Raw genomic sequence first — 26114 nt, 5'->3', positions numbered from 1 at the left:
AAGTTTGTTTCCTTTTGATAAGATACATTCGATATATGGTGTCATTCTTCAATTAGATCTATTGAAGGCTACAAGTATTATGTTACATTTGTAGTGATTGTACTAAGTTTGTAGAGATCTTTCCACTTTGCAATAAATCAGATGTGTTTCAAATCTTTATGAGATTTCATACTTTTGTTTCAATGCAATTTGGCATTAGTATGAAATGTTTTCAATTTGATGGTGGTGGTGATAAGCAATTTGAGAATTTCTTGGTTTCTAAAGGAATGGTGCATAAGATCTCTTGTCCACATATACCTCAACAAAACGGATTTGGTAAGAGAAGATATCGGCACATAGTAGAGACAACTATCACTTTGTTACACACTGCAGGATTATCTTAGTCTTTTTGGTTTCATGCATGTGCACATACAGTATTTCTTATTAATAGAATGTCTTCTCAATCTCTAGGAATGGATTTTCCATTTTTTAGTCTCTATCACAAACATCCAGATATTACTCATGTGAAGGTATTTGGATCATCTATTTTTCCCTACATTAGACCTTATAATCAGCATAAGCTTCAACATTTTTCTGGGTTATGATGTTGGTTATAAAGGGACAATATGTTATCACTTGCCATCAAATAAGCAATTTTTATGTAGGCATGTGATACATAATGAGGCAAGTTTTCCTACCAAGTTAACACATAGTACTTCCTCTGTCAAGACTAATTCCAAGTATGATTATACTCTGAGATCACCAATTGTTGTCACTTTACCAGTACCTCTTTCCAACATTGGTTTTAGTATTTCAGTATCTTCCACAGTTAATTCTCAACATGAGTTATATTTCTCCAGTTCACATCGTTATCAGATAATGTTCACAGTTCAACTTCAACACCAGAATCTACAACTTCTTCATCAAATACTCATTTTAGCTCTATCTCTCAAGATCACTCAAGTTTGTTAACTGTCCATAATCCTACACAAATTCAGGCATGTCTTCTTTGTCTTCCTAATTCTACTATTCAAGGGCTACAAACTAGTGCTATTACCAGACATGATTATTCTGCATACATTGCCTTTTTACCTCAATTACAATCTCTTCAACTTGATGAACATGATTATGATGTTTATGGTTATATTTATGTTGTTGATATAACTGATGGGGCTAAACCTAAAAGTTTTTTAAAAGCTTCATCTATTTCTCATTGGTAGAAAGCTATGCAAAAGGAGTATGATGCCTTACAAACTCAGGGTACTTGGGTTTTGGTTCCTCTTCCCACATATCGGTCTATTGTTGGTTGTAAAAGGGTTTACAAAGTTAAAAAGAACCCTAATGGTAGCATTGCTAGGTATAAGGCTCGTTTAGTCGCTCAAGGGTTTACTCAAGAACATGGGATTGATTACTCTAAAACTTTTAGTCTAGTTGTACGGCATTCCACAGTAAGGCTTATACTTGCTCTAACTACTAATTGTTATTGGAAATTAAGGAAATTGGACATAAAAAAAATGCTTTCCTTCATGGGATTTGCATGAAGGGGTTTATATGCATCAACCTCAGGGCTTTGTTGATTCTACCAATCCTTCTTATGTTTGTAGACTTGTTAAATCCTTATATAGGCGGAAGCAAGCACCAAAGGCATGGCATTAATTCTAAGTTCACTGAAGTACTTCCATTATTAGGATTTGTTGCCTCACAATCTGATATTAGTTTATTTGTGAAACAACATAAAGGTGTTGTGGTTATTATGCTCTTGTATGTTGATGACATTATTCTCACAGGATCCAGTGATTCTCTTATTCAAGAAGTTATCAATGGACTTGCATAATTTTTTGATCTTAAGGATATGGGTTCTCTCACTTATTTCCTTGGATTACAAGTTCAGTATAAGCCTAATAAGGATTTGTTTGTTAATCAAACAAAATATGCCAATGAGCTTCTAGTTAAAGCCGGTATGGAACATTGTAAGCCCTCACCAACTCCAACCAAGCCACACATTTAATTGCTTGTTGAGGAAGGCACACCTATTTCAAATCCAACTTTATATCGTAGTCTTGTTGGAGCTCTTGAATACCTGACATTCACTCGCTCTGATATAGCTCATTCTGTAAGTGTTGTTTGTCAATATATGCAGCATCCAACTGAAGCTCATTTCTTTTTGGTTAAACGGATATTACGATGTCTTCAGGGTACTTTGAATTGTGGTTTAACTTACAAGTCTTCACCAGAAACAACTATTACAACTTATTCTGATTCTGATTGGGTTACTGATATATTAATACTCGAAGATCTATGACATGATATGTAGTTTTCTTTGGTTGTAATCTAGTCTCTTAATAGTCCAAGAAACAGTCTTCAGTGTCTCGTAGCTCCACTAAAGTAGAATACAAAGCCTTGGCTCATAATGCTGTAGATGTTTGTTGGCTCAGGTCCCTGCTTAAAGATCTTCATGTATTCCTACCCTTTCCTCCAGTGCTTCACTATGACAACTTATCCACCATTACTCTTAGTTACAATCTTGTGTTCCACTCACATATCAAGCATCTTGACACACACTTTTATTTTGTCCGGAAAATGTGCAAAAGGGTGATTTCTTGGTTCAACATATCTCTACAAAGGAGCAGGTTGTAAATATCTTGACAAAAAAAGTCTTCATGGTCCTTCCTTTGTTCATCATTGTTACAATCTTAACCTTGGAACCCCGAGTTAAGATTAAGAGGGGGGTAATAACAGTATTACTGTAATGACAAATGTAAAGATCTTAGATTGCGAAGTGTCAATAGATTAGAAGGTGTAAGGTAGCTTAGTTGTTAAGCAAGGTAATTACCAAATATGTATAAGAAAAGATATAACAAACAACCCGGATTTATGAGCTCTCTTCTCTCTTTCTCTCTCTCTCTCTCTCTCTCTCTCTCTCTCTCTCTCTCTCTCTCTCTCTCTCTCTCTCTCTCTCTCTCTCTCTCTCTCTCTCTCTCTCTCTTCTTCATAGTTTCTTGCTTTTCATTTCTGTAAATTCAGAGGATTTGTTCATACTTTTATCATAATTCTTCTTTTTTTTTTTTTTGACAAACGATAGCGTTAGTAGGTTAAATTTATGGTCGTTAGGGGGAGGGACATCGGTGAAGATTGAACCCGCGTCAAGGTGCATAGGCATTATTGCTTTCCACCACTGCAATACAGTCCCATCTCTAAACATTAGAATTCACCAAGTAGACATCTCTTTGCTTTGATGATCGACCAAAATTGCAATGCTTATCGTACGTTTAACAAAATTTTCAATTATAACTCTAACCGCAAAAGGGTAAATTTCCCAATGGCTCCTGAAAATTTTCAGTTTGTGCAATTACCCCTTGAACCAAATGTTTCTACAATCTACCTCCTGAAGTGCAACTACAATCTACCTCCTGAAATGAAGAGAATGGCATTGAAAAAAGGGTACGTGTTCTTGTGAAGTGCCATTTTTTGACAAAAGGTGAATGGAAGTGGACATAGGTATCAAACTATAACACACTTCGAAGTTTGTTTGGCTTTTTGTAAATTTGTTTTTAGTAATTAGGTGGTAATTGCACAAGATTGAAAAACTTAAGGTGTCATTTGAGCAAATTTCTCGTTGAGAAACCCCTAAAACTAAGCTGCTCTCCAAAGAATCACCTTAAGAGTAAATCGTCAATAAGACTACCTGACTAGGATAACTCTCATACGAAGTAAGACTATGCAGAGTTCGATATGACCAAATATAAGTGTCTCATGCTTTTATGAGACATGCCCTAAAGATGGCATGATTTGGAAACCCTACCCAAATTTCTCCTTCCAATTCATTAAAAAAAAAGGAAAAAATGATACGAATGGATAATGATCTTTAAGGCATGAAAGGCTTTGCATATTCGTTCATCCTTCAACCACATTATCATGCAAATTCTCATTATAGTCTATTGGCCTGCAATGAGCAAATCTATAACCTAGATATATGCTTGCCATAGTACTTGCATTATTCTTGTAATTTGATTGAGATGAAAAGGTTAACTCTTGCATTATTCTTGTTGTTGGGAAACTTCACTCCAGTTTTGAATGGCCTGCAACATCGCTTCTTTCACTACCTCAACATCTTTCTGTTCAGCACTTTGATTATCCTACAACATCAAATTCAAGAGAATAAATCACCAAAGATGTTCAAATTATATATGCGCTCGAGAGCAACAGAAAATCATATGCTTCAAAGAGAGAATTTTTTGAACGTATTCAAGGAGGTCAAGGAGGAGAATTTTTCCATCATTTGCTCGAATATGTACGAGCCTTAATCATATGATGCATCAGAATATGAATGCGAAAAAAACGAGAGATGTTTATCACTTTTTATCGTTCTTACATTGATTGTTCCAACAGCTTCTAGAAGAAAATTGTTGGAACAAGAAACCCTAGCTTGATGCACATCAAGGCCTAGCTCTTCAAAAGCTTCCAATACGAAAACAAGTAACCCGCTGCAGCTTTTTTCACTGAACATCTTAATCAGAAAGCCTTCCTCACGAGCTTCGACTTTCAGTTGCTGAAACGTATTAAAAATCGAATGAAAGAAAGAAATTAAACCCCAATTAGTTAATTATTAAATACAGACCAATGAAATCCCTACGTAATAAATTAAATAAGGATTCTACCACAGAAAAGGGGTTATGGGAAGTTGAGGTTTGCGCTGAAGCAATCGTCTGTAGATTCATTTCCTCCACTTTGCGCTTTAAGTTTTGTATATATTTTGATGCATCGAATACAATTGCGGTTTTACTGTGCTGCACACGTACACACACAAACACATGGATAGTCATGAATCTTGGGTACTATATATATACATGGATAGTCATAAACCCTATACATTTCTCTGTGTGCGTGATGTGATTATTATTCTAAAGAGGACGGAACCGTAGAAATTTTCAAAGAACCTTTAGTTTGAAATCAGAGAAAAGACTCGGGATTCAAATTGGAAGAAGATCATTAAGATGATAATTCGATAAAGGGTATAACGTAAGTAGAGAAAATGAGTACATATGTGTGTGTGTGTGTGTGTGTGTGTGTAATTAATACCGCATGAGACTTAGAGATGGAACGAAGGGTTAGCAGTTTCTTGGATACTGGCGCTCTCTTCATCTGCACCTTGGAGACCATGGCCTCTCTAGATCTCTCTCTCTCTCTCTCTCTCTCTCTCTCTCTCTCTCTCTTGCTGATGAGTATCTGTACTTATAAAGTGAATTGTGGGGGTAAAAAGAGATCGAGAAGCAATCACTAATGATGCAACCTCACTTACTTTTTACTAAATATAATAAAATCTTCATAATATTTAATAGTATCACATAAAAGAAAGATAATTGCTCCAAAATTATAATAATCTTAGCAAATTGTTAATGACATTTGAAAAAAGTCATTATGCGCTTTTCCGGGGTGAAAAGATATATAAAGGAGTTCATAATGGTTGTTTCAAGTTTCTCATATGTAACATCTCACGTCGATCAACGGAGAGGATGTGATGTGTCTTATATGTACATGCCCACCTCTTATAGCACGATGCCTTTTGGGAACTCACTGGCTTCGGATTCCATCGGAACTCCGAAGTTAAGCAAATTCGGACGAGAGCATTCCCAGGATGGGTGACCCACTGGGAAGTTCTCGTGTGAGTTCCCAGAAATAAAACCGTGAGGGTGTGGCCGGGGCCCAAAGCGGACAATATCTTACTACGACAGAGTCGAGACTGGGATGTGACATCAAAGACATGATTTGAAAAAACCTCACTTTTAGTTATTATCTTTAATTTGATTTCATATATTAACATATAGTTGATTATTCTAAGTCTAGAATCATCACTTGGAGATTATTCCACTTTCCAGTATGTGACATCAAAGACATGATTTGAAAAAACCTCACTTTACGTTATTATCTTTAATTTGATTTCATATATTAACATATAGTTGATCATTCTAAGTCTAGAATCATCACTTGGAGATTATTCCACCTTCCAGTATTGGATTACTTAATCGCTCAGATGACTTAAGCACATTTTGGACCACATAATTTGATACTTCAAACCTAAAATCGTAGCTCTACAAGACCATTCTATACCTTAAATAAAACCCTGCCAATTGGAAGACAATTTAATAGAAGTGAATTTTTCTCAACGCCTTTTGTATGTTACAAACCGAGTGTATTATTATTGTTTAAGTATTCATGTTATAAATGACACAAATACTATGGTTAAGTGATATTTTTCTTTACTTGTAAGTGAAAAACTTTAGATTCAACTCTTATAAATAGTTATTTGAATCAAACACTTAGGTTGGATAACATCTGACGGCATATCTAACCTAAATAATATATCTCATTTCGCCTAGGTTGTTATATAACATATACTAACTTATTTAGATAACATATGTTTCTCTCCTTTCCACATCAGGTAAACATGCATCATGAATATGGAAAACTTGAAATATGGTTGCATGGAATGAGAGGTAATAATTGGTTATAGAGGAGAAACATTGAGAATGAGAAAACCAGCTGATGGAGGGTGTGGGGACATTTTTGGAAATAGATTATGGAATTTATGAAGCAGACATTTTGCATGGGAGCAAACCTGTCTAGTAGTGACTCAATGAGCAGGCAAGGGTGGTGGAAGATAGATTTATAGGGCACATACGGTGACATCTTTTACTAATAAAATAAAAATATGTATAAATTTTTGTATGCATGTCTTTATTTTATTTATACGAAACGCTATGTAGGGGTGTACCAACGTCATATAACTTGTTATTGGGTGGTGGTAGGTGGGGTTAAAAGAAGAAGGAATCTACTCGTGATTGGGACACCATCGAAACTAGCATAGGAAGCGTCAAAGAGTGTTCAGATTTTGTGTTCAATGCTTCCAAACCTTCCTCACGGGAAGGAATTATACTCTCTCTCTCCACACAACGGCACAACCCCATTTGGCCTTCGTTTCTTTATTTGATTCCTTTTAAAAATTGCCATTTGATTGCAGTGCATGCCCATCGTACCACAAACAGCAAACACTTTTTCAAATGTGTCCTATTGGTTTAATTTTCTTCCACAACGTGAGAATGGAGAATCATACTCATGCTCTGCTCAAACCATAATTCACTTCAAGAAATAAACCTATATAATTCCAATGAAAAATTAAATATATACGGAAAATTTAAGTAATTTAACAATATTTTTATGTTGAGATCCAGATCCTTTTGGTGAGGATCTTGGGGATCCGTAAATCGTATTCGTTCATCGTAAATCGTGTTGTCAGTTTTTATCAGATACTATTTGTGTTTAATTTTAAATAAAAATATTTAAAATAATCTCTGACTGTACAATATACGATGAACGAACACGATTCACGGATCTTCAGAATTCTCACAAAGATAATCCGACGAGGATCCGGATTCTTTTTAGTATGATAAGGATTATCATTACTTTTCTATTTTTTATTATAGTTTAAGGTATTTTTGAAATTTTATGTAGTCTTTTTTTTATTGTTTCTCCTGTTTTTTTCGCTACGATTTTGATTTGTTTTCCGTAGAATTTTTTATAAAAATTCATATTTGTTATTAGGGGTTAAGATTGCTCTCCTGTTTATTGAAGATCCTTTTTATAATTACATCTCTTGTAAAGCTTTCTTTGGAGTGCCATGAAGTAAGATTTGGCAAGAGATGCATAGGATCTTTTCATGAAGTTGGGAGTATTATTTGGTTACTGTTACGTATTCTTGGTTTCTTGGTCTTCATCGTTACCCTACTGCGATGGAGTTCTTAAGCAATACTCAAGCATATGATGCATACAACACCCGCTCAAATGTTGTCATCAAATCTGATAGAATTACCAACTAGCTACTATCTTTGAAATATTGTAAATATACATGCAATATTTACTTAAACATGAACAAACTCTTTTATTCTTCCCGCTGGTGGGTCTGGTTAGACAGGGAATTTAGTGGGTAGCTCATGTGTTAGCTGGAGTACTACTTGCTCTGAAGGTTGTCTGCATTCACATTCATAATCAAGCAACATCTATACTCACATGAGTTCCCCAACTTAATCATTACAACCAAACATTATACCCCATATGCTTCCAAAAAAAAAAAAAAAAACATATACCCCATCCACGGTTGCCCCTTCCTCTTGTCCTTTTGAATGCGTCCTTAATATGCTGCTTTAATTTCAGTGCTTGTCATCGTTCATATTTGTAAATAGGGTTTCTGTCAACCGTCAATCTATGTATATCAGTGCCCCAACTTAATCATTACAACCAAACATTATACCTAAGCTGTTATACTTATTTCATTCACGTACATTATACTTTACAGTTCGTTTTCATATCTTTTCTTTATTAATATGCTTCTGTCTTTTGTTCATGTGTCTCATGGTGGTGTTGGTGCAGTTTATCATGATCCAACCAATAGCTTCGTTGGTGATTTTGAGTGCAAATTTCCTATTGTAGCGGTCACTATTTGTTTCTTTTGCAATTCCTCTTCGGACTTGGCGCCGCTTGTATGCAAAGAGTGTTCCCTTATACTGGTTTTGTTGGCGATTTTGTGCGTAGAGTCTACCATGAGGTGGATTATGAAGCAAATTTCCAGTTGCCAGGATTGAAGTTATTTTGGCTTTGTTTTTTGTTTTGAAGTCCTTTTTATTTGAAAATCCTCTTTGGATTCAATTCAGGTTTCTATTTGAAATTTTTAATTTTTTTAAAATGCTCATAAAACCGTTTTTTTTTATGTCAAACGATAGATTTGTTAGATTATGAAGCCGATGGAGTTCGTTTATCATTTTGTCTAAAAAAATATTGCTTGAATAACATGTAAGTTTCCATTAATTATTTAATACTGCACGTGTCTCCATTAATTTGTTTAGTAACATATACGAATATTCTTATACAGGGGCACGTAGTAATTTCCTTGTGCATTCCAAGCACCAAATATTTCACTCCCAGTCATTTTTCACATTATATCACATATATCAAGTTATCAACATCTTAAGATTCTATAACATCGACATTTATTTTAATACAATAGCTATAATGATGCTAATATTTTGTATCATGTGTATATATTTGCAAGTTTTCACTTAAGTATTCATAATATTTTTTATGATTATTAATAAAGAGCAAATTATAGTGTTCTGTTAAAAAAAATAAAGGGTATCCATGGTGGGAAATTCCACAATGCTTTTTTTTAAAAAAGGCACATTACCTTATATAAGGAGTAGAACTTGGGTATATAGAAGTATATGTCCATGCGAGTACAAAACTCATCGCATGATTACATGGATATACCAAGTGACATGGAAGAAGAACTTCTATGCCAAGTACTTCACAACGTTATGTGATGTCACATGCCAATAAACAGTATATTTATTTTATTCACATAACATTGTATTGACATACAACGGCACAATAATGGTATAACTATACCATATAAGTTATTTTCCTATATGAGGCCTTGCCGTTAACTCTAGTAGCTAGTGCAGTTGCATGCACTCCTAATGAGCTGTACGTGTCTCATATATGTAAATCATAAGACATAATAAGGCCACGTCAAATGGCTAATTAGGCTGCTCGCCTTTAGATATTTTGTTCTGGAATTTGATTAATTGTGTGAAGATAGTATTTATGTGTGTGTGTATATATATAAGTATATGTGTGTGTGTATATATATATGTATATTTGTGTGTGTGGAATTCCAGTTCCAGATATTCTATCTTCCTCGTGACATCTATATAATAGAGTTTATGATATTCCATTTGGACAAGGTGCTGTTCAGATATATAGGTACATTCTCAATTGTATTCTTTGTGAGTACTGTACATATAGTAGTACTATTTCCAAACACACTTGCAAAACAATTTAATCAATTATTGGATCCCTTTCTCTCCTTTACATACAAGACTTGCGAGTGATATTTTTGGCTAGATTTGGAATTTACAAGCATATATAGTTCTGTTCACGTTCGTCATATATATATATATATATATATAGAGAGAGAGAGAGAGAGAGAGAGAGAGAGAGAGAGAGAGAGAGAGAGAGAGAGAGAGAGGAAGTACATTCACATGCAAATTATATTATCAATGACAACAAACATAAAGTTGAAATGAACATGCCACATAGACAAATCTGTTAGTCACCCAAAGGATTAATCCTAGGCATAAGATAAACATCAAAGAGAAAAAATTTGTTTGACAAGTTGACAACATACATACAAAGATATATATAACTTAGATATGAAATACTGTATACATCTTCGAGTAACAATTTGATTAATTGAAATTAATATGATCATTATAATTTGATTTAACAGAGCTACATAGGCACACAGAAAAACAGAGTAAAAAAAAAGTTTCTCTCAAGTACAAAGACTCGGCATGATGATTACAACTCTACGGGATGTTAACGTAGAGTCTAGTGATATTCCTAATTCATGTTGTAAATACAAAATTTTCTGCAATAAATAAAATAAGAATACGTATATAAAATAATATTGTATTCATTAATCTTTAGGGTACAATAAATGTGGTTATTTTTTTACAAGAATATTTGTTAACTACATTGGAAGAGGCATGAAACTATCGAAATTACAGAGAAGAAGAAGATGAAGGTTTAGAAGGAAATCAAAGCTTGTATTTGATAGTTGAACAAAATTACAGAAAATGAGAGAGAATTTACAATTTATACTAGCCTACAAAGTAACTAACTCTAATCTTCTAACAAACTCTTCCTAGACCAATCTCCACCATTCAATCATAAACCAATCTGCACCATACATCTATTAATAATATTTTCTAATTCGATTTCCAATCTTGAGATTTGATCCAAGGGTGGTGAGCACTTGATCTTGAATCGGGATGCGATTTCTTCCAAGGCCTCGTGACTTGATCTTGAATGAAATAGACCACGAGCGGTTTCATGTGGTTGGTGGTCTTTTGCTTTACTGTGGATGAACCAGCACGTGTTTGTTTTGCTTGTTAATTCTCGACAAGCTTGATGAAGTATACGAATGTTACTATTTTGCCTTGGCCAGCGAGCTTTATGAATTTCTCCAAGGCTTTAGCTTGCTTCGTTTTCTCTAAAGTCCATCTGAATCCCATGATTTGTGGGATAGATTTTTTTATTTAATTTAATTTGAGCTAATTATTTACTTTAGTTTTAAAGTTTCTTTAATTTAGGAAATTAAACTCTAATTGATATAATTTAATCAAATTAGGGTTAATTTGTCCCCTTTGTGTTTGTTTTGATTCATTTGATGGATGTTTCAGATGTTAACACATGTCACTAATTATAACTCCATCTAGTTTTCATGAGTCACATCACATATGTGCAATTTGTGGGACCCCTAGTGTACGCTACGTTAGCCCTTGGCATGTCAAAATTTAACTTGTTAGTGAACATTTATTTCACCAAAATTTACAAGTCTAGTGTTGTTTGGGCTAGATCTATCATTTGCATAACTCCCTTTGTCCTACCTTGTCGGGCAAGGTTTGTTGCTTAGTCTTCTGCAATATACATTTATTGTTAGTTTGAATGGTGCTTTTGTGGGGCCTTTATTAAGGCTCACAATCAAAACTAACATGGATCTGAGCGTGCCACTGTTCTTTTTGTTTAACTGATTGTTGACTTGATTGTTCAATTAATCAATTTCTTGCACTACAAGTCACTTTAACTTCTTGTATTATGAAGATTGTTCACAGATGGGTTAAATCTGCATTAAGTTCTTTTCTTGCCTTACGATCAAGGACTTTCATTTATAACATCATATGTTCGTTCACAAAGGAGTTCAAGGTCATTTACATTGCTTAGGCGGATGGCAAGGAAACAAGAGTAATTAGTTTAACAGGATTGATCATAAATAAAACTTGAACGAAATTAGTTAAAAATGACATAAGGTTTAATTAAAGATACAGAAATAACATATCTATTCTACATAAATAAAGGAGATTCGAGTAAGATTACAACCTTGTCGGGCAAGGTTTGTCCTCTTGCAGATACCTCTCCTTGTATTTGAAAGTGATTGGAATCTTGGAAAAGTAAATATAAATGAGGTTTACAAAAGGGATTCGATACTACAACAAAGAGAATAATAGCAAAGCTTCTAAAACTAGACAAAAGAGAACTTTCTACAATGGACCTGTGATTTGAAAGGGACAAAGGATGAACAAACTAGAGCTTTTTCTATTTTTATTGTTGAGTAAACTGAGAGTTGCTTGATTGATTGGTTGAGAGAGAGTTTTTGCTCGTGCCCTTCATGGCTTTTATAGACTTTTCTTGCCTGATTGTTCAAACATTCCCTTTTGGTGATGGCTTCCAAAGCACGATGAGTCATCATCAACTTTTGTTAATTACCTACTCATGCCACGGAAAAGTGCTTTTTGCTGGGGGTGAGCTGCCATATGTTACTTGTCACTTCTCACATAGGCTTGCTGCCTATTCATTGTCAAAAATGATTTTAAATTCCTCCTAGGCGGAACTATCCGAGCCCAACCCCTTTCTGTTTTTCGCATTCCTGGGCTTCCAATTATACTAAGCCCAACATTAATTATCCACCCAAACAGGTGTACGTGTCAAAATACAAATTGTAAATTAATATTCAAATTGACAAACACAATGGATAAATATCTATGACATCAAATTGTTTAGTTTAATCAATTGGACAAATAAATTTGTACCCATGAGTCATAGACGCTTTGCATTAAGAATTTTGAGTCCAATGAGCTCCGGGCCTCTTTCTTGATGAAAAGATTTTAGCCCTTTGAGCTAGAAAAGGATACAAACTTCACACAAGTCTATGAGCTTTGTATTTTCTTTTGGTGAAGAAACGAACTCTTTTACTTGAGAAGAAACAAGCATGATATGAAATAACAATCCTCAAATAAATAAGGGTAATATCGTTGAACCTATAGTGTCATGGTTATGTTTTTTAAACTTGAATTATATAACGTCATGTTTATGTTTTTATTAGTGCTAGAGATTTGAAGTTGACACCTTTCTCGAACATTGGAAATAGAAGTATATATTGTCACATCCTGACCCGAACCTCCACCACATCCCGGGCTCGACTCCGTCATAGCATGATATTGTCCGTTTTGAGCCCCGACCACGCCCACACGGTTTTGTTTCTGAGAACTCACACGAGAACTTCCCAGTGGGTCACCCATCATGGGATTGCTCTCGCGGGAACTCGCTTAACTTCGGAATTCCTACAAAATCCGAAGCCAGTGAGCTCCCAAAAGGCCTCGTGCGAGGTGGAGATGGGAATATACATATAATGTTGAGAGGATCCATGCATATTGTCCGCTTTGGGCTCCGACCACGCCCTTACGGTTTTGTTTCTGGGAACTCACACGAGAACTTCCCAGTGGGTTACCCATTATGAGATTGCTCTTGCGTGAACTTGCTTAACTTCGGAGTTCCTACGGAACCCGAAGCCAGTGAGCTCCCAAAAGGCCTCGTGCTAGGTAGAGATGAGAATATACATATAAGGCTTAGATGATCCACTCCCCCGGACGATGTGGGATGTTACATATATAACGTCATTGTTTATTTTTTTTATGATGAATAAGTACCAATAGACCAATGGGCACTTTGGTTTTAAAATTGTGTTGGGGCAGAAAATACTAGCAACTTAGGATATATTTATCCTATATATATGTATACAATGCATTCAATTATTTAGGTCTGCTTCTGCTGGAGGCTATTTAAGAACCAACAACTATACTCTAAACCATACACCAGAAAATTATTTGTGTCGACAAACCTTACCTGTTAGTACGGTGATATTTATGAAACTTTGAAACTTTGGGTTTGAAGAGAAATTAAAAAATAAAGCTTGAAGTGGCATTCAAAATTTTATGCATTTAGCTAACTTTGTTTGCATATTATTTTGGAAAGGAATCTAAAAAAAAAAAGGTTAACAAAATATAGTGACCGTGCATTTGATTTGTTAAGATAAGAGAAGAAAAGAGGAAGAAGCACTAATTTCATTGATGTGTTTTCTTGAATAAAGAGAATGTAGAAGGCGGGGTATATAGTAACATGGATAGTGCTGGGGAGATAATGTTAGGAAGATTATCAGTTTAAATTATATTTTATAAATTATATGACGTGATTGTTGATGATTAGATTATTATCTAAGTGTTGATTAACATACTTATTTTCAATTGATGATAGGCCACATGGTTTACAAATTGGTTTAAAAAGTTAGTATACCTAGCATTACCCTAGTACTATATAGTAAACCTCTTTAATCTAACGACTCGGAAGTTTAATAATAAAAAATAATAAAAAAATAAAAAAACCCAGCTAGGAATATTATTATTTGAACCAATGGCGGAGCCAACATGAAATCATTGGTTGTTCATGACCTCAACAACTTCAAAAAATATCATGTATATTGTATTTGACCCTATAAACAGTTAGAACAAACTAAATTACAACATCATCCTCATACTTCTTCTATTTTTATCTATAATCCATGTCTTTATTTTTTTCTCTTCTTGTGAGCGATTCTATAGTGTGCACCAAATGCTTGATGAAATGCCTTAGTTGACAAGCCTTGTCAATCTTCAACATTACTCTACAGTTTCCTGTAGTCACCCTTGACAAGCCATTACATATCGTAATAGTTCTTGACATATATTGTCACAAGCCTTTGGCAAATGGTGGCAAGAGTAAACATGTTCCTATCAGGTGCTTGACGAATGGTCCAATGAAGTATTCTTTGTCAAAGTCATGACTCCATTATTTGAAAATTCTGGCTCCGCCACTGATTTGAATGATGTAAGACACAAAAAACAATCTCTCATATATATCATGTCGCAGTGAGTCCAAACATATAACTCGAAACTCAATTCACATGCATATGTCGATATAAATGAGTAGTTAACTTGTCACTACATTTCTACCTTGCATATTTTGTTTCAATGGTCTTAAGAAACCAAAGGAAAGATTGAAAGGCAAATTGACTAGGGTTTGAGTAATAGACAATTGGGTGAATGATTTTCTTCAAATTGCCTAACTGTTCCTCATACAAAGATTATATACAACACTTTACAATTAATACATATCTACAATTTATGGCATGCAAGCCATGATCCCCAATTCGTAGGATTGATCTAGGCTAGGAAAGGCATGTAACTTTTCCCTGATATTTGGGATTTCACCTAGGCTAGAAAAGGCATAATACAATTATAATAATATTTCCTTAATACTCCCCCTCAAGTTAGAGAGTGAATATCGTGAACTCCCAACTTGTCGCGCAGTGTCACAAACTGATCCTTTCCTAAAGCCTTTGTAAATATATTTGTTAGCTGAAACAGAGTAGGAACATGTGAAGGACTAATCATTCCAGCTTGCAGCTTTTTTCAAACTATATGGTAGTCAATTTCAATGTGCTTTATACGTTCGTGGAAAACAGGATTTGCTGCAATGTACAAAGCCGCTTGATTATCACAGTACAATGGTGTGGGAGCTATCTGTGGGACTCTTAGATCTTGTAAAATATATTGTAACCAAGTTAACTCTAAGCATGTGTTGGCCATAGCTCGATATTCTTCTTCTGCTGATGATCTAGAGACATTGGTTTGTTTCTTGGATTTCCATGAGATGAGAGAGTTTTCAAGGAAAATGCAGTATCCTGTAACTGATCTCTTTGTGGCACGACAACCTCCCCAATCTGAATTATAGAAGGTTTTCAAGGCAAGATTGTTAGAGGAAGGAAACAATAAACCTTAACCAGGTGTGCCTTTAATGTATCTGAGGATCCGTAAGGCAGCATCCCAATGTGTTTTTAGAGGCTGATGCTTGAATTGACTAAGTGTTCGAACATAATAGACTATATCTGGCCTTGTGATAGTGAGATAAATTAACTTGCCAACCAATCTTCTGTACTTGGTTAGGTCATTAAGCAGTGCTCCATCTGTCGGGGTGAGCTTGAGATTCTGTTCCATTGGAAATTTGTCTGGTCGTGCATCTGTAAGTCCCGAGTCTTGCAAAATATCCAGTGCGTATTTTCTTTGAGACATGAAAATACCTTTCTTGGAACGTGAAAACTCAATGCCTAAGAAATACTTCGAATCCCTAAGGTCTTTGATGCGGAAGCGTTTAAGAAGAAAAGCTTTAAGGTGATTCATTTCTTGAAGATCATTGCCTGTGAGAAGTATGTCATCAACGTATATAAGGATTGCGGTAAAGGAAGTACCTTGTGCTTTGGTAAAGAAAGAATAATCAGCCTTCGATTGACAGTAACCAGCTTTCCGAATGGCATCTGAAAAAGTAGAGAACTAGTTTCTGAAAGCCTGTTTAAGTCCACACAGAGATTTGTTGAGCCGACATACAATGTTCTCCCCTTATCGGTGAAGACCAGGAGGGGGCTCCCTGTAAACCACTTCATGCAAGTTACCATGAAAGAAGGCATTTTGGACATCTAACTAGTGGATATACTAATGACAAGCTGATGTAACAGTAAGAAAACACCGGATGGTGGTGAGTTTGACGGTAGGAGAAAATGTTTCCTGATAGTCAACACCCTCAACCTGAGTGTAACCCTTTGCAACTAGATGAGCTTTGTATCGCTCAATGGTGCCATCAGATTTGTATTTGATTTTGTATACCCATTTACAACTGATGGGTTTATGACCAAGAGGTAGGGGAACCATACTCCAAGTGTGATTTTGTTGCAAAGCTAATAATTCGGCATGCATGGCCTGTTGCTAATTTGGATCTTGGATAGCTTGAGCATAGGAAGTGGGCTCGGTAGAACCTGTAATGTTAGCGAGAAAAGCGAATTGGGTAGGAGAGAAACAAGAATATGAGAGAAAATCAAAGAGAGGATAACGAGTACCTGAAGGACGAGGCACCAGGTTAGATAGACTGACGTGGTTAGACATGTGGTAGTCTTTATGCCATGTCGGAGGGTGTGTAAGACGGGTGGAATGTCGTGAAGGTGCCATGGTGGATTGAGAATGGAGGGATGTTGGCGGGCCAATATGAGTAGTGGGTGTGGTTGTAAGAGGAGTAGGTGGGCTTGTATGATCAGAGAATGTTGGGGGACTAGCAGAAGACGGTGTGTCATCAGAATGTGGGTTGGCAGTAGATGGTAGGCCAATGGAAATGGGTAATTGAGCGGTGTGGGAAGGCACAAGAGGTAGATGGGTGATAGGTGGTTGGCGTGTGACAGACATTTGGCATGTATTGGGTGGAGGACACGAGGACTGGGGTGGGGCCACAACTGGCAGATTAAGGCAGGGTGGGGTGTCAGGAGTGGGTTGAAGGTTGATGAGGCTTAGTGGGGCGTCAGGTGGGGTAAAAGGCAGTGGGCCCGTGGCAAGTAGTGAGAATGGTAGGGGCATGTGTTGCCGTGTGTCAAGCACAAGTCGTGTGGGTGTGTGTGACACGGCTGACATAGGGTGGCGAGAGGGTGATGTGGGCGCAGGGATCTGCAGTGGTGAATCAGTGAGGGTGGCAGTGGAGATGGGTAATGTAGACCCTTAGTCATGAGGTTGTAAGGGAGTGGCAGATGATGTTGAGAAGGGAAATATATTTTCGTGAAATCTTACGTCTCGACTGACAAGGAATGTGTGAGAGTCCAAATCGTAGAGTGTATAACCTTTTTTACCAAGAGGGTAGCCAATAAATATGCAACGTTTGGCACGGGTGTCAAACTTGTGAGTTGGCTGTACAACAGTGGCATAACAAAGACAACCAAAAACTCGTAAGTAAGTAAGAGATGGTGGTCGGTTGTATAAAAGCTCAAAAGGAGATTTGTTGGATAGTAATGGTGATGGTATGCGATTAATGAGATATACAACTGTTAAGACACAATCATCCCAGAATGAGAGGGGTAAGTTGGATTGGAATCAAAGGGCACGGGCAACAGTGAGAATATGCCGATGTTTACGTTCGACAACCCCATTTTGTTGTGGAGTATATACGCATGTGCGTTGATACTCAATGCCATTATTTTGAAAAAAAAAGCTTTCATGGATAAGAATTCTAACCCATTGTCAACCCTGATTGCTTTAACATTGACATTAAACTGTGTGTGAACAAAGGAAATGAAAGTTTTCAAAAGGTGTTGGGTCTGAGATTTAAATTGCATAAGAAATATCCATGTGCATCTAGTAAAATCATCCACAATGGTAAGGAAAAATCTAGCCCCTGAATGTGTGGGAATTTTATGTGGGCCCCAAATATCACAATGTAACAAATCAAATGCTCTATGAGTTGAAATTGAACTCAAGGGAAAAGGAAGCCTTGTTTGTTTGGCCATGGGACAAATACCACAATTATCAAAAGAATTGTTATGTGAAGATAATAAAGGAGAGATTAATTTAAGGCGAGAAGGAGAAGGGTGACCAAGACACATGTGCCATAAGTTGGAGGGATGTGATACTTGGCAAGAAACTGGTGTCTGTTGTACTGGAGACATGTAATAAAGGCCACCGCGTTGTTTACCCGAGCCAATTATCTTCCCTGTAGCCAAGTCCTGCAAGACACAAAAAGTGGGAAACAATATGACACAACAACTTAGAGAATTAGTGACCTTGCTAGCAAACATAAGGTTTAAGCGGAAGGATGGGACATATAAAACATTATCCAAAGTGATGTCAGAATTAAATGGTTTAGTGCCAATGGAAGTGATTGGGGTAATAGAACCAGTGGGTAGATTAACTATGGGTGTAGGTGATGAATTTGTTTTAGTGAAAAGTGTGGAATCATAAGTGATGTGGTCTGTAGCTCCGCTATCCAAAATCCAAGGCTTGGTGAATATAGAATTTAAGGAACAGAAACAGAAAACAGACCTGGAGTATTTGCATAAACATTATGATTACCGGAAGCACAATTGTGATTTATCATAGACACAATATGAGCAAGTTGTTGTAGGTGGTCACTGGAAAGGCCATGCAATGAGTTAGATGGAATGGATGGGCCCCAATTGGAAATAGGGGGTGTACGTGCAGAGACATTTGTTGCATTGACAACATGTAAGAAGGCACCTTGCGGTTTGTGCTGGCAGCATGAATTGGCTGCATTTGTTGGCAGTATGCGCTGGAAGCATGCTTCGGCTGATGACACATTTGTTGGTGATGATGAACTTGCTCATGGTCTAAAATATCCATAATATTCCGATATTTTCATCGAAATTTCCATATTTTTTTACTACCGATATTTCCAATATCATCGATATTTTAGACCTTGCTAAGTCACTCATGTATCTTACCATGCAATGTATAAAGTGTAAAATATTGTACTAATTCATTATATATAAATGATTATGGTGTGTTTAAACTTTTTCATTAATTACTACATATTTTCTACACTCACAAATGTTTGCCAGCTCATTATATAATCAACTTAAATCAGTTATATCTATCATGCAATGCATTTTCTTTCAATTTTTTGTGATAAACTAATAGATAATTGATTAAATAAACATCTTGCAAAGTTTCAATAAAAATTTCCAAGTTTTTCTTATAATTTTTGTGGTTTTTATTCAATTTTTATCGATATCGATAATATCCCGATATTTTTATCGAAATTTTCGTGTTTTTGAACTACCGATATTTCCGATATCATCGATATTTTATACCTTGCTGATCATGTGATGCTTAGTCAAATATGCATGTGATGTTGTGGAAAATTTTTGAGAATTGGGTTTTGTATTTTTTGGAAGTGTTTGATTTGGCATAGTGTTCAAAGATTGAATTTTGTGTTTTCTGACAAGGGAAAAGTTGATTTGATTTGACATGGTGTTTTTTTTTTTTTGAGAAGTAAGAAATCAGGCACCAGGATGGTGCTCTAATACCAACTTAAGAAACCAAATGAAAGATTGAAAGGCAAATTGACTAGGGTTTGAGTAATAGACAGTTGGGTGAATGATTTTCTTCAATTGCCTAACTGTTCCTCATACAGAGAATATATACAACACTTTACAATTGATACATATCCACAATTTATGGCATGCAAGTCGTGATCCCCAATTCGTGGGATTGACCTAGGCTAGGAAAGGCATGTAACTTTTCCCTGATATGTGGGATTTCACCTAGGCTAGAAAAGGCATAATACAATTATAATAATGTTACCAGTGTGAATTGTACAAGAACTGTTTAGTGTCGATAGAAGAACAGTTAATTTTGGTTGTCTAAAGAAACCTTGGCCGTGTGTTGCTCCCCGTGTGGCAGATCATTGAGATCTGTCAATATTGTCTGAAAATGACAAAGATATTACTCTAGGTCGTATGGCAGGATTGAGTACGTCATCATAGGTCAGCCAAACGTAAGCATCAGTCAAAAGACAGTAAGAAATGGAAATGTTGGAAAATTGGCAAACCTCAAAAATTCCTGGACACTAAAATTACAAGTTATCGACTGATATTTTTGGTCGAAAATTAGCGACTGATGATGGCATGATGCATTCAATATGTAAGAGAGTAAGGAACAGTATTCATTATACTATTGCACAACTCAGACCATACGCACCCCTCCATCTAACAATCCTGTGGACCCCTAGCTTTATCATATACTATTATGTGCATGCATGCTCAGTTTTAGAGTTGAATTGCTTTGAGGGTATGCAGTGCGCAGGAAAAGAGGTCCCATACTTCCCATAGTAGTATCACTATTATGGTGGTTGTTTTATGTCAATAAAATAAAGATATATATAAATTTTTATTCACGTGTTCTTATTTTATTAACAGGAAATATCACATAACATTGTCATGTAAGTTAGATAAAATTGTAGTAGAATATTAAGGTTTGAATTGTAGTAGATTAGGGTTGGAATTGTTGTGTATTCTTCTCTTTTCCGACGTGAGATCATACTATCAATAACTATGAGCTTGTTTGGATGTATTTTTAAAATAATTGAAAGCACTTTTGGTGAAAATGTTTTTTGAACCAATCTTTAGTAAAAATGCAAGTGAATCATGGAAAAACATTTAAAGTGCTTCCTGGAAGAAGCACATAACTGGTGCTTCTTGCAAAAAGCACTTCAAGTGCTTTTGGAATCTAAAACAATTTTCTCTAAAAGCACTTTCAGTCATTTTAAAAACACATCCAAACGAGCCCTATGTTACTTTAGTTTTGCTATGTAGTATGGATTATATACGTATTCATTTGAGTATATATTGTATATGGTTCAACAATTCAATTGTACTCCTTAGGAGTTCATCATCAACAACAAATTATATGCAGAAAATAATAATATTTGTGTAACAATACAGGTTTGTCATTAACCTACTTTCTACAAAGTTAGATCAACATCTAACCAGTTTCTATGCTGTATTAATAGCTGTACTTTTCTTTTCTTTTCTTTCTACCTTTAAGCTTTTTTAAGAAAAAGTAAAATACTAAAACATTAAAACCCTAAAAATCACAATCTACGATCTTTGGGAGTAGAACTTTCGTGTTCGTGCGTAGAGCATTAAAGCTAGGCCACTGCCCAGAAAACAAAGGCAGCCCCATATAATAAAAGTGCTTCTGTAGCAAGCCATTCCCATGCACTTCCCATCCCCATCATGATTTCCATCCTTGTGATAAAAAATAGCAGACATGTACCCAAACACAAAAGACCCGATTGATATGTTGGCCACCACCACATTGTGGTTCACTGAGAAATTCTTGGTCCCAAACAGCTCTGTGGTTATGGACACTGCGATTGAAGTAATTGCTCCAGCACACACTCCTATAATTGCTGTGCTGATGAAAAGGGAGAGGTTGGCTGGGTTGAGAAGCAAGAAGAAAGCTCCTGCTATTGGTGCCATTAATGCAACTATTAATGCTGGTCTTGAAATCATGTACTTACTCCTGAAAAAATAAATCACCCACATATGTCAAACGTCGTTTCCAATTTATCAAAACTATTCACTTGTCATACAGTGTAACATATTATATATTTAGTGGTTAGTCAGTTTGAAATTATTTTTTATGTGTCAATTTGACAATATAACATGTCATATATGAAGTAATGAACATCCATAACACCTCACACATAGAGCATATAATTGACGTCCTTCAGAAAATATATTTATATTAGTAAAAAATTATAAGAAATGAGAGAGGGAGGGGTTACCTTGAGAAGAAATAGTCCAAAAGAGAAGGCATGAGACGGCCAAAAAACCCAAATGAAGAGGATAAAGAGACTAGAGAAGAAGTCCTAGATGAGCCCCTGGACTCTGCAATCTGTCCCAAGTTGTTCAAGAACACCAACCCAAGTGTTGCACTGAAAAAATACACAAATAAATATAACCAAAAATCAATCCTTGTCACCATCAACTTCACTCCAATCTCCTCCCTAACACGAACTTCATGAACTTGGCTAGCCTCTATTTCTTCTCCCTCCTTCACTGCCCCATTCTCCAAGCTCCCCATTTCGTTGTTCGTCTCTTCTATGGTAAAATTATATACTCTTCTCTCTCTGTTTACGTTCCATTTTCTTGACATTATTTCCCTCATTTTCTCAACAATTGGAATCACCAACGGGATTAACAGGAATACTCCGGTGCCTATTACATTGTGTAGGGGAGATAACCCGCCAGACGTGGACCCTAAACTGCTGATCACCGCGTAGATTCCCGTGGCAATTGTTATCACAAACATGAAGATAAACCCAGCTTCCATGTTCCTTTGCCTTCCCATCAAATCAATGTCTCGAACCAATGGCATGACGATAACACAAACAACAAGTGGCAAAAGAGAGTTGAGAAATAAGTAGGCCTTGGCTCTTCTATGAGGTGAAGACGAAAATACAGCGCCAACAATATCTGTATAAATCTTGGCACTCAATCCTTGGTAACTCGTTGTTATCCCCACGGCAATTTGTTGATGACATGGGAAGTTTCTAATGCAAACAACATAGCACACAGTGTTGATCCAGCAAATGCTATTCCCAGCCATAACAGTTAGCAAGAAAATCTGCCAATAGGAAGGAGATGAGATTTGGTTTGTGATGAAGAGGAACTGGACACCGTACCCGATTAGACCGAGAAGCGAACCGATCATGAGGACTAGCCAGAGCGGTAAGTAGATGGCAGCAATGCCTGAAAACCAACCAAGGAATTTTCCAGCGTCTGAGGCGAACGCGAGGTTGTTGAGCTCTAGTTGGGACATGGAGAGGACGTTTTTGAGCTGGGAGGAGTAAGCTGGGAAGTTGGTGTTGGTTCCATTGATGGACTGAAGCCATATGATTCCCACTAGGCTTAACCATTGGAGGGCAGAAGAAGAAGAAGAAGAAGAAGAAGAAGACGGCATATAGGCAATATGAGGTGGGTTTTGATGAAATTAGGGTTTCTGTTATGTTTGTTGGTGATTTGCAGGTGCAGAATACTGATTTATATAGCGTGGTGTACCTATATGTTAGGCTTTGGAGAGAAGGTAGGAGAAGGAGAGGGGTGTTGTGTGAAAAGAGTGTAAGCAAGAGTCATAAATGCTGGCAAATGAGAAGGACCACAGGAGTCTCTATGTCCATTGAATTATATGAGTTACAAAATTGACATTTAACCAGAGGGGGAGTGTGAAACCATTTTTATAGGGTTTCTTCTACAATTTGTTTTTGTTAGACCATCTACAAACCTGGGTTAAAAGCCAAATTACCCCCCCCAAACACTCTCCAACCCATGTTAAAATTTTAGGCTAAATGCCAACTGTTATTTCTGGGCCAAATACCCCCAGCTTTCCCCCGGGCTAAATGCCAAATGTTTATCGGAATTTAAAATGTTCATAAAATTAATTTACAATAATCTACATATTTATTTTTTTTAAATTGATTTAAGAAAAAAATTAGCCTAAGTTCATTCTTTAATAATTCCGGGCTAAAATTTTAGGGCAGGTTGGAGCAGAAAAGATGTTTCTGGGCTAAAAGCCAAATTTTCCGGGCTAAAAAATTTGGCTTTTAGCCCAAGGGTTGAAGATAGTCTTAGGAAGAGGATTTGAATATTTATTTTATTTTAGTTTTCATTATTTCATCAACCCAATGGAAAAACAAAAACACAAAAAGATCATAGGTTTCGAAATTTTACTTTATAAATGTCTCTTTCCTCTCTTCTTGGTCTAGTCTTTCCCTCAATTTTTTTTTTTCTTTCGAAGTCATGTAGAAATCACGTAGTCTATTTACTAACTTGACTCGCTTAAAATGCTCCTTATTCAATCAAAGTTTCAAATGAAGGCAACAAATTCAGGTGATCCCTAACCTAAGTGCACTATTTTCAAGCCGAACATACATTTCTAACCAAAGTGTCCCTTAATCGAGTCATCTTATAATTTAACTAATGCTTAAGTTGGAGTCTCTTCCAATCCTTGATTAGAAAATGTGGTATAATTTGATATAGTATGGCCCTATAACTTCATAAAAATAAATAAAAATAAAGGGTATAAATCTCTTTTAAACAAAATTGACGGCATGTTTACTTGTAAAGAACAAGTATCATTTTCATTAATTTTATAACCTTTGCTTACTATCATAAAACAAATGAATAGATAAGTAGGTTCTACATGGATTTTGGTATAGAATACCTGAAAAGTAAAGGTGTCCCATTAGCATGAGGGAGATGCTTATCACATAATCAGTCCCATCCTTAATTTATCTGTTTCTCATTCGTTGTCATACTCATACTATGCAACTAATAAGTAACCTTTTCTACGAGGGGTATAATTGATTGATTCTCTCACCTTAACTGAAGTTAGGCATAGACTTTTGAATCCTACGTTGTTCGGAATAGAGAAGGGTTTAAGGATAACTTTTTTTTTTTTTTCAAATTAACAATAGAAATAGTAGAAATAGTTGGGTAAAGTGACAAGTATATTGCATTTGAAGAAAGTTAAAGTTCCACCATAAAATTAATTGGCAATATGGGGAAGTAGTCCAATTTTTATAGGGAGTCTTAACAAAACACTTCCGGTACGGCTCACTTTTAATGAAAATAACATTTTTACTCTAAAAAGTCACTCCTGGTAGTATTCACTTACAACACATTTTTGTCTTTTTCATTAAAACTCAAAGTTTTGAAGCTCTTGTCATTAGTTTTTCTTTATCTATAAGTACATGCAAGGTCACACCTTTCCCCGATATGTGATTCACTGTCAACACACCCCCACACGTGTGACGGCTTTTCAAGCTCACGTATACAAATCAGGTGACATGGAGCTATTGGACTTCACACATGAGACAACCTACTCTGATACTATGAAGAAAGTTGAGGTTCCACCATAAAACCAGTTAGCAATATGGTTGGAGTAGCCTAATTACTTATAAGCACATACAAGATTCCTCATTTCCCAACGTGGGATTCACTCCCAACAGTTTTGATAGCTCTTTTCTGTAACCCATAAAAATTTGACATTTATTTTGGCCATTTGCAACCGATGCAAAGGGAAAGAGGAAAAAAAAAGATTGATTTCCTTTTCAAGTTTTCGTCATGCAGTAGCTAGCTAGTGGTTGTGCTCATACAATGTGGTTAACTAATGACCACCACATTCACAATCGTTGGTTTTTATTTGAGTATGATAGCTAGAAACAGATGGTCAATAAAATCATGGTGTTAATATTGAGAAATTTTTAATTGTGACCAGAACACGAATGGTACATCATGTGTTTTTATGTAAGTGGTGGGAAATTTTATTTTTTAAGTTATTAACTTTTTAACACACATATCCCACCATTTATATAACGACACGTGTTATACCATCTCGTGTGACAGTCACACTAAAAAAATCTCTCATTAATATTAAGCAAATCACCAATCATGACGCAGAGAGAGAGAGAGAGAGAGAGAGAGTCTTGTAATTGGTTAATTTTCGCTTAGTCGTTCATTGAAGTTGATTTACCGGGGTTAATTAAGATTTTAAGACGGTATAACATAAGTTATTCGAAGATTAGAGTCTCGAGGATTAAGATCTTGAGGAGATAACAGCACCATGTAACTATGTTACAATCACACCGAGAGAATTCTTGTATTTATTGAACTTTGGCGTGGTATAGCTTTGGAATGAGTCGTCTGCAGATTGGTGGGCTACTACAAGGACCCGGCTTCTCTGCCCTCCCAGTTTTCATACATTCTCATCCCTTCTTATTTTGTGCGGTCACAGTTAAGTCACGTCAATATTTTATAT

At 36.0% G+C, this 26114-nt stretch overlaps 2 protein-coding genes across 3 annotated transcripts; both read right to left on the bottom strand.

The window, feature by feature from the left end:
• Nucleotides 1–3838: 3838 nt before the first annotated feature.
• On the bottom strand, nt 3839–5397 carry LOC103418337 (transcription factor SCREAM2-like). 2 transcript variants are annotated; one of them, XM_008356465.4, is made up of 4 exons: nt 5059–5397; nt 4638–4766; nt 4352–4528; nt 3839–4115 (listed from the first exon to the last, which is right to left on the bottom strand). In XM_008356465.4, exons 1-4 carry the CDS (start codon nt 5137–5139, stop codon nt 4017–4019), a joined length of 486 nt encoding a protein of 161 aa, XP_008354687.1. In that variant the 5' UTR covers nt 5140–5397; the 3' UTR covers nt 3839–4016. The 2 variants fall into 2 exon arrangements, with proteins under 2 accessions (XP_008354687.1, XP_008354693.1); XM_008356471.4 differs by having other exon boundaries at nt 4638–4761; nt 5059–5225.
• Nucleotides 5398–21175: 15778 nt separating this feature from the next.
• LOC103418351 (protein NUCLEAR FUSION DEFECTIVE 4-like) lies at nt 21176–23455 on the bottom strand. Its single transcript, XM_008356482.4, has 2 exons — nt 22081–23455; nt 21176–21815 (listed from the first exon to the last, which is right to left on the bottom strand). The coding sequence occupies exons 1-2, from the start codon at nt 23256–23258 to the stop codon at nt 21389–21391; spliced, it is 1605 nt and encodes a 534-aa protein (XP_008354704.3). The 5' UTR covers nt 23259–23455; the 3' UTR covers nt 21176–21388.
• Between the last annotated feature and the right edge of the window lie 2659 nt (nt 23456–26114).

This window comes from Malus domestica, chromosome 03 (genome assembly GCF_042453785.1).
Source record: "Malus domestica chromosome 03, GDT2T_hap1".
Taxonomy (NCBI): domain Eukaryota; kingdom Viridiplantae; phylum Streptophyta; class Magnoliopsida; order Rosales; family Rosaceae; genus Malus; species Malus domestica.
The sequence above is the reverse complement of the archived record's forward strand: the minus strand, read 5'-3'. Positions and strand labels throughout refer to the sequence as shown.

Bases quoted from the DNA above. Each gene is read 5' to 3' on its own strand.
- LOC103418337 (XM_008356465.4), bottom strand. From the start codon at position 5,139: ATGGTCTCCAAGGTGCAGATGAAGAGAGCGCCAGTATCCAAGAAACTG. The intron at 4,767-5,058 runs GTATTAATTACA...GTACGTGTGCAG, and splicing joins CCATCTCTAAGTCTCATGCG to CACAGTAAAACCGCAATTGT. The intron at 4,529-4,637 runs GTAGAATCCTTA...AATACGTTTCAG, and splicing joins CCCATAACCCCTTTTCTGTG to CAACTGAAAGTCGAAGCTCG.
- LOC103418351 (XM_008356482.4), bottom strand. From the start codon at position 23,258: ATGCCGTCTTCTTCTTCTTCTTCTTCTTCTTCTTCTGCCCTCCAATGG. The intron at 21,816-22,080 runs GTAACCCCTCCC...TTATTTTTTCAG, and splicing joins TTGGACTATTTCTTCTCAAG to GAGTAAGTACATGATTTCAA.